The sequence below is a fragment of the Halichoerus grypus genome, chromosome 3, assembly GCF_964656455.1.
Source record: "Halichoerus grypus chromosome 3, mHalGry1.hap1.1, whole genome shotgun sequence".
NCBI classification, from domain to species: domain Eukaryota; kingdom Metazoa; phylum Chordata; class Mammalia; order Carnivora; family Phocidae; genus Halichoerus; species Halichoerus grypus.
Window position 1 is genome coordinate 118,781,831 of NC_135714.1, and position 15,795 is coordinate 118,797,625.

Consider the following 15,795-nt stretch of genomic DNA (forward strand, 5'->3'; position numbering starts at 1 on the left):
GCAAGAGCATGTGGGGTTGGGGGAGCAGAAGAAGAAGCGGGCTCCGCGCTGAGCAAAGAGCCCGATGTGGGACTTGATCCCAGGACCCTGGGATCATGACCTGAGCCAAAGGCAGACGCTTAACTGACTGAGCCACCCACGTGCAAGTTTTCTTAATAGAAATATGTATGTCTCTAGTACAAATAATAGAGATGTTATTTTGAAGTTGCCACCTATTGTAACCTAGATGCATTTTTCCGAAAATTCTTGAGGAAATTAGGATCCTTTAACAAGCCCTCATTTGAAAGGTCTGTAAGCAGGTCTAGAGAGTTGTGCACAGCTAAACAGTGATAGAACAGCACTGGGATTGGTCTGTGGATGCCTATCCCATTCAAGGCCTTACTACTTAGCCATGCTACAGTGTGTTCTTCATCTTTTTTGCTGCAAAGCTTTGTCTTTTGAGGGTAGTTTTAATTTTTGAAAACCACCAGAACACTTTGAGAGGCCCAGTCACAAATAAGATGATCAAATTTAATAATCTGCTGGTGGTCCAAAATGAGCTGGCTTTGGCAAGAGTGTTTTCCTTGAGTGTGTGGCTAATAGCCTATAAATGCATTTTCAAAACTAAACCAAAAAAAGGACAACAGAATGATGGAATTAGAATATCTATTTGCTTCCTTTCACATCTACACAACAGTGTCAGAATAACAACCCAAATACTACCACTACTGATTATGATCACTGAAAAGTTTATAATTTTTTTAAGTTTATTTTTCAACTTTTTTTGTAGCCTCTACACCCAATGTGGGGCTCGAATTCACAACCCTGAGATCAAGAATTGCATGTTCTTCCAACTGAGCCAACCAGGTGCCCCCAGTTTGAAATTTTTTAATTGAATATATTTTCCTCATTCTGGTCCCTGCCCCCCCCTTTCAGTTGTATTAAGTCTTCATAAGTTCCTTGTGGGATCACATAGGCATTATATATTGTACTCCCTCAACCTCATTTAGACTTGATTTTCTAAGTAGCTGTGTGTTTAATGCTTACCACCCATCTTATATCTAAGTCTTGCTGATCATTTTGTTCTGAATTTGTGCTTTAGTTCCAGAGGTGGCAAAAATTTTTCTGCCAAGGACTGGATAGTAAACATTTAGGCTTTGAAGGCCAAAAGTGATCCTATTCCATATTGTGTATGTGTGTGTGTGTGTGTCTGTTTGTGTGTTTATTTTTTTAAGGATTTTATTTATTTGAGAGAAAGAGAGAAAGACCACGAGACGGGGGAGGGTCAGAGGGAGAAGCAGATTCCCTGCTGAGCAGGGAGCCGGACGCAGGACTCAATGCTGGGACTCCAGGATCATGTTTATGTGTTTAACAACCCTTTAAAACCATTCTTAGCTCGAGGACTATACAGAAATACCTCTGGCTACAGTTTGTCAGCCCTGCTCTATAGTTTCCTCAAGAAGGGCTCATGGAGGGGCGCCTGGGTGGCTCAGTTGGTTAAGCGACTGCCTTCGGCTCAGGTCATGATCCTGGAGTCTCGGGATCGAGTCCCGCATCGGGCTCCCTGCTCAGTGGGGAGTCTGCTTCTCCCTCTGACCCTCCCGCCTCTCATGTGCTCTCTCTCTCTCAAATAAATAAATAAAATCTTTAAAAAAAAAAAGGAAGAAGAAGAAGGGCTCATGGAGTCAGTATTCCAGTGTTGCTGGATATAAATTCCTTGTTCATATATAGATGAGCCATATATAAAAAGTTTGAGTTACATATTTAAAATATGTACCTTCATTTTCTCTTGGCATAAAACATTGCAGTTGCAGTCTCATGATAGCCTAATTTTATTTTCCTTATAAGTTACTTGGACGTTTTTGCCTAGATGCCCAAGGGATTTATTTCTTTTTCTTTACAGTCCAGTTGGTGTTGGTCATTCTGGGTTGATAGTCTCAGGTATGTGATGTGTTTTTCAGTATGTAGTTTTGAGTAATTTTTTCAGTTTTTTTTTCTTTTTTTAAAATAAAAAGATAAGGCAGACCTTTATGTATCTGATGTTTAAATATATCCATGATACATGCCCTTTTTTTAACCTTATATAATTTTTTATTTTAAACCATTTCATTTTTTTCCAGCTTAATTGAGATATAATTAACAGATAAAATAGTATATATTTAAGGTATACCACATGTTTTGGTATACATATACATTGTGAAATTATTACCTCAACCAAGCTAATTAACACATGTCACCTCATTTACCTTGTATGTGTTGAGATCACTTAAGATCTATTCTCTTAAAAGATTTCAAGAATACAATACAGTATTAACTATAGTTACCATGCTGAATTATATCTCCAGAACTTAATTCAACCCTGCATGATTGAAATTTTTTACTCTCAAAAGTTTTCTTGATTTACATGTAGTTTTTAGTATTTGTTTCATTTCCTTGCATTGGTTTTCCTGCTACAAGAATTCCTGATACCCAAATATTGGATCTTTGCTTAGGTTAAGCACATAATATTTACCACTATCTCTCAAATGCTCTATCTCCTAATTCTCTTTGTTGCCTTATTTCTGAGTTTCCTAAATCTGATTTAGGCTATTCTCTCATTTTCTTAATGACTTTTAGCTCATTTGCAATAAGATAGTTTTGATTTGGTTCCTGGGCATGTCTTTCTGGTATGCTTTCATTGTCTGAAATGGATGTTTTTCTGTTCCTTATTCTCTTTATGTGAAGGTTTTTCTAACTTTTTAGAAGGAGGTGCTGTTCAAGATGGTTTTTCTGGCTTCACATAACTCCTCAAATACATAAACTCCTGTTGGACACTATTACTCTCTTTTTCATGCTCATTTTTATGTATTTGCTTTTAATCACAATAACCACCCAAAACTCAGCTTGACAAAGATACATCAAAAAGATGTGGAGCAGTCCTGTTGAAACTAAAGGACATCCGGCTAGTGGTGTGCTTAGAGTTTGACCTAGGTCAAACAGTGCCATATGTTTCACATGTAAGATGGCCCGTGGTGCCCCTTGAGTTTGCTGTGCTGCTGTGTGACGTTTGGGTTTACAGTGGGGGTGGTGCTACTCTTCTGGAGAGACGACACTTGAGAAACCAACCAGGAAGACCTTTAACTTCTTTTTTTCTTAAAAACTAGAAGTACGGAAGAAAGATTTTCAAAGTTGTACACCAGCCAAGAAGAAAATTTCTTCCTTTGGACCCATGTACTCAGATAGGCAAGCAGATTGATTAAAAAGAATTTAATATATTCAGATTAAACACTTTGGAAACAGGTGTGTGCATGCATTGGCGCATGTATGTGTGTGAGAGAATGAACAGGCTTGCTTCAAGATGCACGTACACTTAAATGTATGATGTGTTTCTTTGCCTTAATCTAGTAGTCTTACTGGGGGAAAAAACTACAACCACATTGAGTTGATGAAAAGGAACAATAGAGAGCATGCTTGCATGCTTATTGACCTTGATGTTTAAGGACATTTGTTGGTAAATATTTGGACTTGCCTTTGTGACCTGCCACAGTGAATATGATTGACTGCTGGTTTCAGATGCAGTCAATCAGCCTGCCAGATAATGTTTTTATGAGAAAACTGTGTCTTTATCAAGAGAAGGCAGGGAAATCCGGATTCCTCCACACGATTCATCCTACACAGAATCTTGGAGGTGGTTCTCAGTAAAACTTGACCCTAATTTATACTGTAATGAAGAGTAAAAAAGAGCAATCACCTGCTTACAGGTAGAACTTCCCTCAGGCTAATTAATGGGAGATTGTGCTCTCCTCTCCTAAGTGCATTATAATCTATCAGGATAAAAAGTGAAGCACTAGAAAATGCACTGAGCAGGCGTGCTTCCTGCTGCCCTCCATACCATTTCTCCTTTCAGAATCCCAGCACCAGTGGGCAACCTTCTCTTACCCCTTCTACCTCCAACCCTTTTTCTGGATTCTTAAAAAATCTGGCAGTTGATATTATAGGCTGTATTGCTCGGTGATGTTCAGAGTCCTACAGAAAGCCAGAGCCCTGATGGATAGTTAACATCTAAGAGAAATGGGTACGGATTTAACCCAGCTGTTACTTTCCGTAGCAGAGGGATCTGTATGGATGAGGTAGCCAGAGTAGCAGCCTGGCTTTTCTCCAGGCTTATCATGGGCTTTCTAACATTTGGCTCTTTACAAACTGGCCTTCACGTTTTTATTAAAATATTTAGAAAAAAAGGAACGTGGATTCTGTTGAGCCATGCTTTCATAATAAGACTAGGTTTATAAATTACAAAGACAAATCCTAAATTAGAAGGGACCATAAAGATCAAGGTATTTCTCCCTTAAAAGAATTATCCTAGTTAATCAGAGACCAATTTTAACATTAGTATTTCAGTTAACCTGTCCTAGTAGAAAGTTAGAACCTGGAAACTCCTTTAAGCCACCTCTGCGGACATGGCTTCATACATGAACCTGGGAACATTGCCCTCAGTCGAGTTCTTGGCTTTTATGGACAGTAAATGTTTTATCTTCTAGTTGAGCTGAGTGACAATGGAAGAAAGGCAGAAAAAGGAGCTGAGTGTATAATTGTGCTTTCCTCTCCTGTAGTGTGTTCCATGGGAAACGGTACGAGCAGACTCTATAGTGCTCTCGCCAAGGCACTGAACAGCAGTGCTGCCTCCCAGCACCCAGAATATTTGGTGTCACCTGACCCAGAACATCTGGAGCCCATTGATCCTAAAGAACTCCTCGAGGAATGCAGGGCTGTCCTGCACACTCGACCTCCCCGGTTCCAGAGGGATTTTGTGGATCTGAGGACAGATTGCCCCAGTAGCCACCCACCTATTCGGGTCATGCAATGGAACATCCTCGCCCAAGGTATGCCTGATGCTTTTGTACCTGAGCTGTGAAGTTTGCTATGACTGCCTGGGGCACTGATGTGTTATGTGGAGGGAGGAGGTGTGGGCAGATAGAGACGTAGGAGGATGAGGTGACTAGGGCAGCACGAGGAGCTCCCAGAAGGGGAAGGTAAGAAAGAAGGCCGTCCGGTTTCCAGGAATAAATCCAGCACTCAAGATTTATACCTTACCTTCCATGTTTAAAGGACCCTGTCTTTTAATCAGCCTCAAACTTTCTGTTGCCTCCAACTCCCAGTCCACAGCGCTAAGATAGCATTTGTTTTTTTTTTTTTTAAGATTTTATTTATTTATTTGAGAGAGAGAGAATGAGAGAGAGAGAGAGAGCACATGAGGGGGGGCGGTCAGAGGGAGAAGCAGACTCCCTGCCGAGCAGGGAGCCCGATGCGGGACTCGATCCAGGGACTCCAGGATCATGACCTGAGCCGAAGGCAGTTGCTTAACCAACTGAGCCACCCAGGCGCCCTCAGATAGCATTTGTAAGGGAGAAACAGAATCTGCTGAATGGGTAACAGGTCGAACTTTCTGCAAGGAATGGGAGCTCCGTGGGTGGCAGTGAGTCTGGGTGTTCTTGACGCCAGATTCCTGCCCACACGCGTCTGTGTAGCTTGAGGTCAAAGGGATATCGCTTTAGTTCTCTGTTGATTAAGATGTTACTTTGTTAGGGTAGAAAGGACACGTTTCCTAGGCCTGCTGAATTAAAAAGATGTATCATTGAACTCTCTGTAGTGTTGCCTTTCATGTAGCAGTTGAAATCATAAGAAAAAGAAACAAAGGCAGCTTTTTAAAGAAGGGCATATACCCTGATTTTCAATCTTAGATTTGTTTTTCTTTCCCCTAGGTGTTCGTCCATAAGTAGGAAAAGCTGCCTATTTAAGATAGGTTCCATATCACTTCATATGGCTCGTTATAGGGTTAAAATTAGTGTATAGATGGGGCGCCTGGCTGGCTCAGTCAGTAGAGCATATGACATTACTTGTAGACATTACTTAAAAATACAGTCTTTTTTTAAAAAAGTTAGCATATGGGTGCCTGGGTGGCTCAGTCAGTTGAGTGGCTGCTTTTGGCTCAGATCATGATCCCAGGGTGTTGGGATCGAGACCCGCATCGGGCTCCCTGCTCAGCAGCAAGTCTGCTTCTCCCTCTACCCCTCCCCCCTGCTTGTGATCTCTCGCTCGCTCACTCTCTCAAATAAAGTAAAATCTTTAAAAAGGAAGTTTGCATATAAAGTTAAATATATTTATTTCATCTGACATAGTTTCTACCCCAGGAATTGTAAAGAACACTGTTTAAGGCTCAAACTTAAAAATCAAAAGATTTTTTGTCCTAGAATATAGTCACACGAAACAGTTTTAATATGAAAGAAAATAAATTGCTTGCCTTATCTCGATATTAAGAGGTTATTTAGGTTGGTAGGTTTTGTTTTGGTTTTTGGGTTTTTTGGACGGAGAGAGAGAGAGAGCGCGTGCGTGTGTACATGTACACACATAAGCAGGGGAGGGGTAGAGGGAGAGAAAATCTGAAGCAGGCTCCACACTCAAGAGCAGAGCCCAATGCAGGGCTCAGTCTCACGACCCTGAGACCATGATCTCAGCCAAAATCAAGAGTCGGACGCTTAACTGACTGAGCCACCCAGGCGCCCCAGTTTGGTTGGTTAATACAGTTTAGACAGAAGAATCACCCAAAATATCTGAAGTAGAGAAAGCATTCTGAGGGTCTTGAGTAGTGTTAAACTGAAGGAGAGAGACTTCCAGGTACTTAGCTGCTATAGAACCATGACTTCTAAGTACCTGTGACAACTGACTGGCTTTTTTATTTCAGCTCTTGGAGAAGGAAAAGACAACTTTGTACAATGCCCTGTAGAAGCACTCAAGTGGGAAGAAAGGAAATGTCTCATCCTAGAAGAAATCCTAGCCTACCAGCCCGATATATTGTGCCTCCAAGAGGTGGACCACTATTTTGACACCTTCCAACCACTCCTCAGTAGATTGGGCTATCAAGGCACGTTTTTCCCAAAGCCCTGGTCACCTTGTCTAGATGTAGAACACAACAATGGACCAGATGGCTGTGCCTTGTTTTTCCTCCAGAACCGATTCAAGCTAGTCAACAGTGCCAATATTAGGCTGACGGCCATGACATTGAAAACCAATCAGGTGGCCATTGCACAAACTCTAGAATGCAAGGAGTCCAGTCGACAGTTCTGTATTGCTGTCACCCACTTAAAAGCACGTACTGGTTGGGAACGATTTCGCTCAGCTCAAGGCTGTGACCTCCTCCAGAACCTGCAGAACATCACTCAAGGAGCCAAGATTCCCCTTATTGTTTGTGGGGACTTCAATGCAGAGCCAACAGAGGAGGTCTACAAACACTTCGCTTCCTCCAGCCTCAACCTGAACAGTGCCTACAAGCTGCTGAGCCCTGATGGGCAGTCAGAACCCCCGTATACGACCTGGAAGATCCGGACGTCAGGGGAGTGCCGGCACACGCTGGATTATATCTGGTACTCTAAACGTGCTCTGAGTGTGAGGGCAGCTCTTGATTTGCTCACTGAAGAACAGATTGGACCCAACCGGCTACCATCTTTTAATTATCCTTCAGACCACCTATCTCTAGTGTGTGACTTCAGCTTTAATGAGGAACCTGATGGACTTTTATAAATGCTTGTCTTTTTAATCACAAGAGTCTTAACCAGGGATGTTTCAGAAAACTAAAATAGGATAAGAAGTTGCCCGAGGAAGGATTCCCAGTTTCTTTTATGTCATTTTCCATGTTTCCAGCATGCCCTTGGGAAGGAATCCCATTAGTCCACAAACCTTTTCCATTAAAACCTACAGCAAAGAAGGTGTTTGCACTCCAGTTTTGGCTTGTATTATTTTCTTTCCCTTAGCATTACATTTGGATCATTTAAGGGCATTAAAAATGAGGCTTGTTTTGTAGCTCTTTCAGTTTAAGGATGCTTTATAAAAATAGACTTGCTTGAGTCCTCCATAATTAGTAAGTATACAGGAGCAATTTCTCTAGATAGCATTTCAAGTTATTTATTTGTAGTTTTTAAAATGTCAGCAAGATATGCATGGCAATATTTATTTTTTTATATTTTCATATAAGATTAAATAAATAGAGCATTGTGAATGTTTTAAAACCATGCAAAACATAAGTTATAGAGTAATTTATAGTGATTTTCTTAAATCTCTAAGATCTTTTTATTTGGGGTCTAACAATAGTAGTGTATAAAGGGACTATGTAGCCTGACAGGGTTTTTTGTTTATTTAAGTGGAAATATCAGGTCTCCTTGATACTTTCTTCATAAGTAATCCTTGCTATGCCTCCATGTTCCCATTATTGTGTTTCTTAGATTCCATAGTCTTCATTATTGAATCACTGTTAGGCATTTACAGCTTTCCATTGGAATGCTATGATACACATTTGAGGTCACTCAGTGTCTGTATTGGACTGTGCTTTTCACACTAGGTTATTTAGGAACTGTTATGTGGCAGTAGCTAAGAAAGTAAGTGGGGCCTTCTTTTCAGAGATAGGAAACTAGAAAGCCTATTAATGAGGCTCTTCTTAAAATCTCCTAAGAGAGCCAAGTGGCTAGTTCAAAATGTCTAGAAAGAAGAATGTTAAAAAGTTAGAAAGATAACTTGGAATTCTCTTCCATAAGAAATAAAAGTGGTACAAGATAACAGGTGAAGCCCCTTTCAAGCAAAATCCCAACAAATAACCTATTGGTAATAAATTGATCAGTACTTTATTTAACCCATGAGTTGTAAATACTTAAGAATAATAAATGGTCTTTTAAAGCTAGTGATTTTAATATCTTGTCTTTTTAGTCCAAAAAGAATCTGGGAGTAGATTTGATCTTTTAATACTGTTAACACGGTGACCCACCGTATCCATTTACACACAGACCTTCATTTTGCACATTGAAGGCATCTATGCCGTGCTTATGTAATGTCTCTAGGGGTCACGGGTGGAGTCCCGCAAAATGGCTCACCCATATATTCTGCAGTGGAACTACTTTTGAGATAAATGAGGTTTTCAGTACATTGTATACACAAAATCTTGGGGCTTCCTGGAAGGAATGGCTAGCCGGAAGAACATCTGTACCGTCATTTGGTTCAAATCTTAGCATGATAATGGTACCATCATCGCTGTTGAGAAACCAAATACTGATTGAAACAGGCATTAAATATTGTTTGCGTACCCCAAGGTACACCAACCTGAAGAGAAACTATCACAACGGCCCTAAGAGAGCAAATCTGGATGAGAATGAAAGCGAGGATAATGTTTGCATTTCAAATGTTGTCCACCAATATATGAATTAACAGGCTATGGGTTGAGGGTTAGACTAGGGGTGGCTGGGAATGCTAATGAGCAAAAAAGCTGGAAATAACCATGTGATTGTAATGTGCCTATACATTAAGGAAATAGGGCGAAAATTATAATGGAACTCTCCTTCAGTTATCCTTTGGAGTTAGGGCAGTATGCTTCTGTTTGATGGTTTTGTATTTGTCTTTATTTAAAATGGAGTTATGTGAGCATTTTATGTAAACAATTTTTAGTAGTATATTAAATCTTGTTGGATTGTACTTCATATTTTATTTTTCCTTTCAAGTCTTTGTAGACACCTTTGCCTTATGGACTATCAGAGTAACCAGAAGCAGAATGGTAAGTAACAAATCTGTATTCTAAATTTTTGGGCATGTTCCATTTAATGAATTTCTCTTATTCCACCCCCCTGTACCTTTTGGTTCAGCTTTTCTTTTTATATCGCATAATATTTTAACCGTTGTCATAATAAGAGTCTTAAAAGAGAAGTAAATTGTGCGTATTTGAAGAGAGAATGAGAGTGGCAGTGGATTTTTTTTTTTCTTCCTCCATGCCATATGTCAGTAGATTGCCTTCTACAAGGTGAAAGGAATAGGAGTGACCACTTCATTCATTTAAGCAAAGAATAATGGTGTATATACATAAGAAACACATTTGAGTTCCTTACCTTTGGCTCCAAGAGTTTTCAATACGATCTTTCAACTACTCTGAATTAATTAATTTTTTCTGCAACTACTCTTAATTTAAAATGGGGTGTAAAACATCAAATCATTTGACCAAAGCGACAGCTAATAGAAGGAGAGCCAGTATTCAGACCTAGGTCTGTCTTGACTCCAGAATGCTTGCTTCTTTCCCCACCAACATGTTCCCTTGGCCTTGAGTGAGTACAGCTGGAGACAAAAGTGATATGTGGGGGAGGAAGAGATCTGTTCAGTGAAAAATGGTCAAACATAAGGCAAATACTTCGTAGTACATATGCAATGTAGAATGGAAGCAAGATACAGAGGCCAAATCGTAGCTGAAAGAGCAGATCTCCGTTATTCCGATACAGTAAAGTAGTTAAAAAGTAATAAAACATCTATTACTGTTTGCATACTTCTTTTTAGAAGGAAGCAGGAAGAACAGTTACTCTAATAGTGTTTCAAACTAGAGGAAGAAATTGATGCAAATATTCTATATTGGAGCCATTTTTTAAAACATCCAAGATTTTATAATAGTGAAGTGAATGTTGCATATAATTAGATAATGTGTTTTAGGCTTGAGGAAGTTTATATCCAAGATATAAATTCTAAAAAGAGATAAAAACACATGCTCATAATCCTAATTGATTTCAATTTTAGAAAAGGAAAGTCATCCAAAAAATGAATGTACTTGCAGAAAGAGCTTTTTTTAATGACACGTATAAAAATACGGCATAGGCAAGCTTTCATCTAGAGGGGCTTAGATACCAGAGTGGGAGAGGACTGGAGCTTGGGCTTCTAAAACAAGCAGAGGGAAGGGGCGCCTGGGTGGCTCAGTCATTAAGCGTCTGCCTTCGGCTCAGGTCATGATCCCGGGGTCCTGGAATCGAGCCCCACATCAGGCTCCCTGCTTGGCGGGGAGCCTGCTTCTCCCTCTCCCACTCCCCCTGCTTGTGTTCCCTCTCTCTCTGTGTCTCTGTCAAATAAATAAATAAAATCTTTAATTTAAAAAAATAATAAAAAAATAAAACAAGCGGAGGGAAAACAAGTAACATCAAACAGAGGGGCCCGGGCTCTAAGTGAAGACAGCTCTGACCAGCATGGCCCTCAACAGGTTGCTCCATCTCTAGGGCCTCAGTTCTCTCATCCACAGAGGATTGCTTCGCACCTGCCCTGTCAACCCCATAGATTTGTGAGATGTTTGTAAAATAATATCGTAAACTGTTACATAAAATATACACAGAAGTCAATGAACCTTGCTTCAAAAGTTCAAAGCAAGAAAGGGAAGGGCATCAGACTTGATGTCTTAAAATATTCATGGATGTTGTAACAACCCACTCTTAACTATTCTAAGAATAATCATCTTTCAATTTGAAAATGCAGAACAAATAGGGTTAATAGAAAATTAAGCCCCAAATAGGTGAAGATTTTTTTCCTAATTGTTCTTCCAAGCATATATGAAGTTGTAGGTGGTCTGGTTCTTTATTAATTTCATGAGAGGATGTCAACCCTACTTTGCCTGGTAAAGTAAAAAATACTGCCTTTGTGTGATGAAACAGAATACTCATAATTCCAGGCCCTTGATCCCTAGATTTCTGTGGAAAGCTCACGTCTAAGAAAACATTCACCTAGGATTAGACATGTGGACACAGCTATTCCTCTTGACAGAATGCTAGGAAAAGCTTTGTTGCTTCTAAGCAGCTGGTAAACTGGATTATATGAATCTCATTACTGATCAACTTACCTTTTTTGCTTTGGCTTCTAAGACATTCAAAACCAGACCATATAGCTGAATTTTAATTACTGGGTGACACTTTACAATGTTGTAATAGTATGTGCTCTGTATGCTTTCATCTTTTGCCATCCTATCTTTTTTCTTTGCCTAATTTTCTCTTACCCTTTTTATTTTTTTGGCTTTCACTTATTCTTAGATTACATAAACTATCTGAAATTCTTTTGGTAATAGAGTATAAATTATCTTGCTACATTAAACAGATTCGGGCATCTAGATGGAGACAGTTTGTACAAGAACGTCAAAATATGATTACAGATATTATCTGTAATATTATCTATAATATGGACAGACACCAATCAAGAAGGATGATGGAAGACTGGACACAGGGAACATGTCCACCATCTCACTTTGGTTTCCACAGATTGGTGAACCTGAAGAAAACACACAGCAAAATTCTACAACATTTTAAGATCTAGTTTGTGAGAAAGTAAGGATCATTACGTGATAGGATAACTAACCTTCCCCCCCTTGCCCTGCCCCCCCCTTTTTTTTTTTGGATGGGAGGGAATGTAGGTTGAGGCTAAAACTAAATTGGGAGGCGGAGGAGTTCTGTTTTTAGGTCTGCCACTGATCAGCTGGACTGAGAGTGAGGAGTCCCTTTTTTCCTGAACCTTAGTTTATTTGTAATATAGGCAATAGATCAGACAACCTCTAAGGTTTCTTAAAAACACTAAACTGAGGCACGTCAACACGATTTGAGTTTCTGCTGCCACAGCTCAAAAATACTGTTGCAATTTTTTGGAACTGCTTCCATATCCAGTTTTATGAAGGTCTCAAAACCAGTGTGAATTTAATAGCCACATCTCATTTTGAACCAAATATGGCATTACCTAGCTTGATTCACATCAGTTTATTAACCTCAAGTGACTTGGCTATTTCTAAAATTAAAATCTTCCTCAGCAGAAAACTTGCCTCTATTATTGTGTTTTAAATTTTAGGCATTGCTCCAGGAAGCAATTCAAAAGTATTTTGAACAAGGACAGCATTGTTAGCCTTAGTATATAGCTAAGACTCTTTTGTCCTACTTACAGAGATGTTAAATATGAGGAGACTTTAGAACTAATGAAATCTACAGTATGTAGGCTTTTCAAAAATCCATTTTAATACTTAATAGATACATCTCAAACTACCTTTTTCCACTGACCATTTTAGAAAAGCCTATGTTAGGACACATCTTCGGACATAAAGCTTTCCTTGATTTTATCTATATGGCAGTGTGGTTCCCAAACCTGACGGCAACAATGAAATCTAGAGATATTGAAAAATACTGATGCCTGCCTCCCACTCCCATACATTGTAATCTAACTGGTATGGAGTGTGACGTGGGCAACAGGATTTCTAAATCTTCCGAGGTGATTTCTAATGGGCAGCAAAATTACCGTTGTGTTAACAGTGAATGTCCTACAACTCAGAAATAATTTCCAGATTATGTAAATTGTGTTTTACCTATTACGACAGTGATGGTATCACTTCATCAAAGAAAGTCTTCTAAAATAGACGTTTTCTCCAAGTTAAACATGACTACAACGGGATGGGAAGAAACAGTTATCTTGGGAGAAGACAACTGTTGGTTTATAGCCTATTTACAGTTCAGTTTTATTTTTGATATGCAGTACTTTTTTGAGATTTATTTTCTTGAGAGAGAGCATAGGCAGGAGGGGCAGAAGGAGAGAGAATCTCAAGCAGACTCCATGTCGAGCATAGAGCTGGACACCGGGCTGCATCCCACAACCCCGAGATCATGACCTGAGCTGAAACCTAGTCAGGTGGTTAACCAGCTGAGCCACCCCGGCGCCCCCGGAGTATTTTGCATTAAGCAGCCATGTTCTGTTTATTAAGTTCTAACTTTAGAAGTTGTGATATATGTGTTTAAGTCCTGAACTCAGCATTACTGCTGAGTTGCAGTGTTCAAAAAATAGTTACGGTTGCTTAAAGAGTGAAATAGATGAAAATCAAATCCATCTCCCTGCTGCACTTGAGTTTTCAAAGCTCTGGAAGGGTAGTGCAGAAAGGCGAATCAGCACACTTGCAAAGAGTGAATAGTAACCTCATTCTCATTAGGATGGGCATCACTGTGTACTGACTTCCTACAAAATACTATCGGTTTTAATTATGGAGGACATGATTATAACAGAGAGGCTGAAGTACAGATAAATCACAAGCACAGAGAGCTTGTAGAGTGAATGGGTAAAAGCTGTAATACAGGGAGAAGTGGTGGTGATGGCTGTGGAACTAAAGTAGGGTTAATACTCTCGCCTCCCCAAAACAGTGTGCTGTGTAGTGCCCTCAGAGTAGGCGAGGTGATTTCAAATAAAAGGAGCAAGAGATACTTTGGAGATAACCCCAAAGCCAAAATGTTCTCTGTGTAGAAGTTTAGCTGATGACTTACTATTACACATGACTTACATACAGGGATCAGAGATGCCTTCTCCATAGTGAGGTATTGCAAGGTGTCAGGCAAGCACTGGTAATGCCCCAGGTGCCGCATCCCTTACGTTCCACCTTCAAGGCCACCCCTCTGGTGGAATTGCCCTTTTATTTTCACTGTATCAACAATCTCTGGTTTTTTCTTTCACCTTATTTGCTTAGCCCTTCCTGCTACGCTTGATAGCACTGCCCACCATATCTGGAAATGCTACCTCGTTTGTCCCTGTTAATTCTCTGTGAACAGTCCTTCCATTTCCACTGCTGATGCCTTTTCCTCTCCCCTAACCCTTGTCTTCACATACTTTATACTTTTCAGTCTTTAGACTCAATTCAAGGTGGACCATTCACCAACCTTTCAAGCCTATCTCAGACATTTTTATTTTGATGTCTGTCACTTCTCAGTAAATAAAGTGAACTCCTACCTAGGTGAACGCAGAGTGGTCTAGAGAGTAGCCATCTGTTGGCCCAGTGAGGTATGGGTGCCTGGAATGTCTGTAGCCCAGAGATGACTAAAAAGAGTAGCAAGAGAATAAGGCTTGGGAAGGTAGGCAGAGGCCAGATCAATGGATTTAAATGTTATATGTTACACTCTGAACTTTTATGTTTTCAGGAAGAGATGCCATTGAAGAATTTATTTTTAAAAGATTTTTATTTGAGGAAGAGGGAGAGATAAAGGGAGAAGCAGACCCTCTGCTGAGCAGGGAGCCCAATGCAGGGCTCAGTCCCAGGTCCCTGGGATCATGACTTGAGCTCAAGGCAGACGCTTAACCGACTGAGCCACCCAGGCGCCCCACCATCGAAGAATTTAAAGCAATTACAAGGGAGTGATGAAATTTGCATTTACAAGTAAGAGTAGAGGGAGGGTTGGTGAGACAAGCAGTAAAGGTTGGGAGGATGGGAAGGGAAGCTACTTAAAAGGTAACATCAATAGGATTTGGTGAATGATGGGAGGTAGGAAGTAAGGTGTCTAGAATGGTTTCTTCTGGCCTGAGTAATGGACTGCTGGTAGTGTCATTTACTGAGCTAAGAACAGATTTTAGAACAGATTTCAACTGGACATTCAGGAGGAAATCAGGAAATTTTCAGCAGTTAGATAAAACCACACATTTGGTAGTAAAAACTACAGGCATGAATAAAATTATCTAACCATTAAGTTCAAGTGAAATCATAATTAATAGTAAACACTTAATAGAATGCTCGCTATATGCCCGGCACTGGTTCTAAATCCTTAACATATTCATTTAATTCGTACACCTACTCTCTGAAATAAAGAAGAAAATTTGAAGAAAATCTGAAGAAAAGAGACCCACAGACAGAATCTTGCTAAGTATTAACATTAAGTGGGAAACTGAAGGAGAGCAAAGCAGACTAAGAAGGCAGGAAGTAAACCAGAAGAAGGATGTCATGGAAAACCAAAGAATTTTTAAGAAGTAGGCTGAGGCACGAGATCCCATGAAAAAATGAAGTGTCTGTTTAATTTTACTACTGGATTGTTGGACCTCAGTGAGAACTGTTTCTCTTAAGCCAGAATTCAGCTACGGAAGAGAGAGAGAGCAGTAGGCTATAAAACTTGTTGGAACAAGGAGACCACGAAGGTATGAAAGGAGAGGAAGGCGGGAGTACAGGAGGAAGGCACCCCTGCCTCCTTCCTGAAACAGATGGGTAAGGACGGATGCCAGAGGAAG

The 15,795-nt window shown here is 40.0% G+C and overlaps 1 protein-coding gene across 1 annotated transcript in view; it reads left to right on the forward strand.

The window, feature by feature from the left end:
* Nucleotides 1-8,683, forward strand: part of NOCT (nocturnin) — a 28,816-nt gene extending 20,133 nt beyond the window's left edge. The window contains exons 2-3 of the mRNA XM_036091722.2: nucleotides 4,569-4,838; nucleotides 6,698-8,683. Coding sequence (XP_035947615.1) covers nucleotides 4,569-4,838; nucleotides 6,698-7,533 — 1,106 coding nt within the window. The 3' untranslated portion in view covers nucleotides 7,534-8,683. The remainder of the gene's footprint in view (nucleotides 1-4,568; nucleotides 4,839-6,697) is intronic.
* The last annotated feature ends 7,112 nt before the right edge of the window (nucleotides 8,684-15,795 follow it).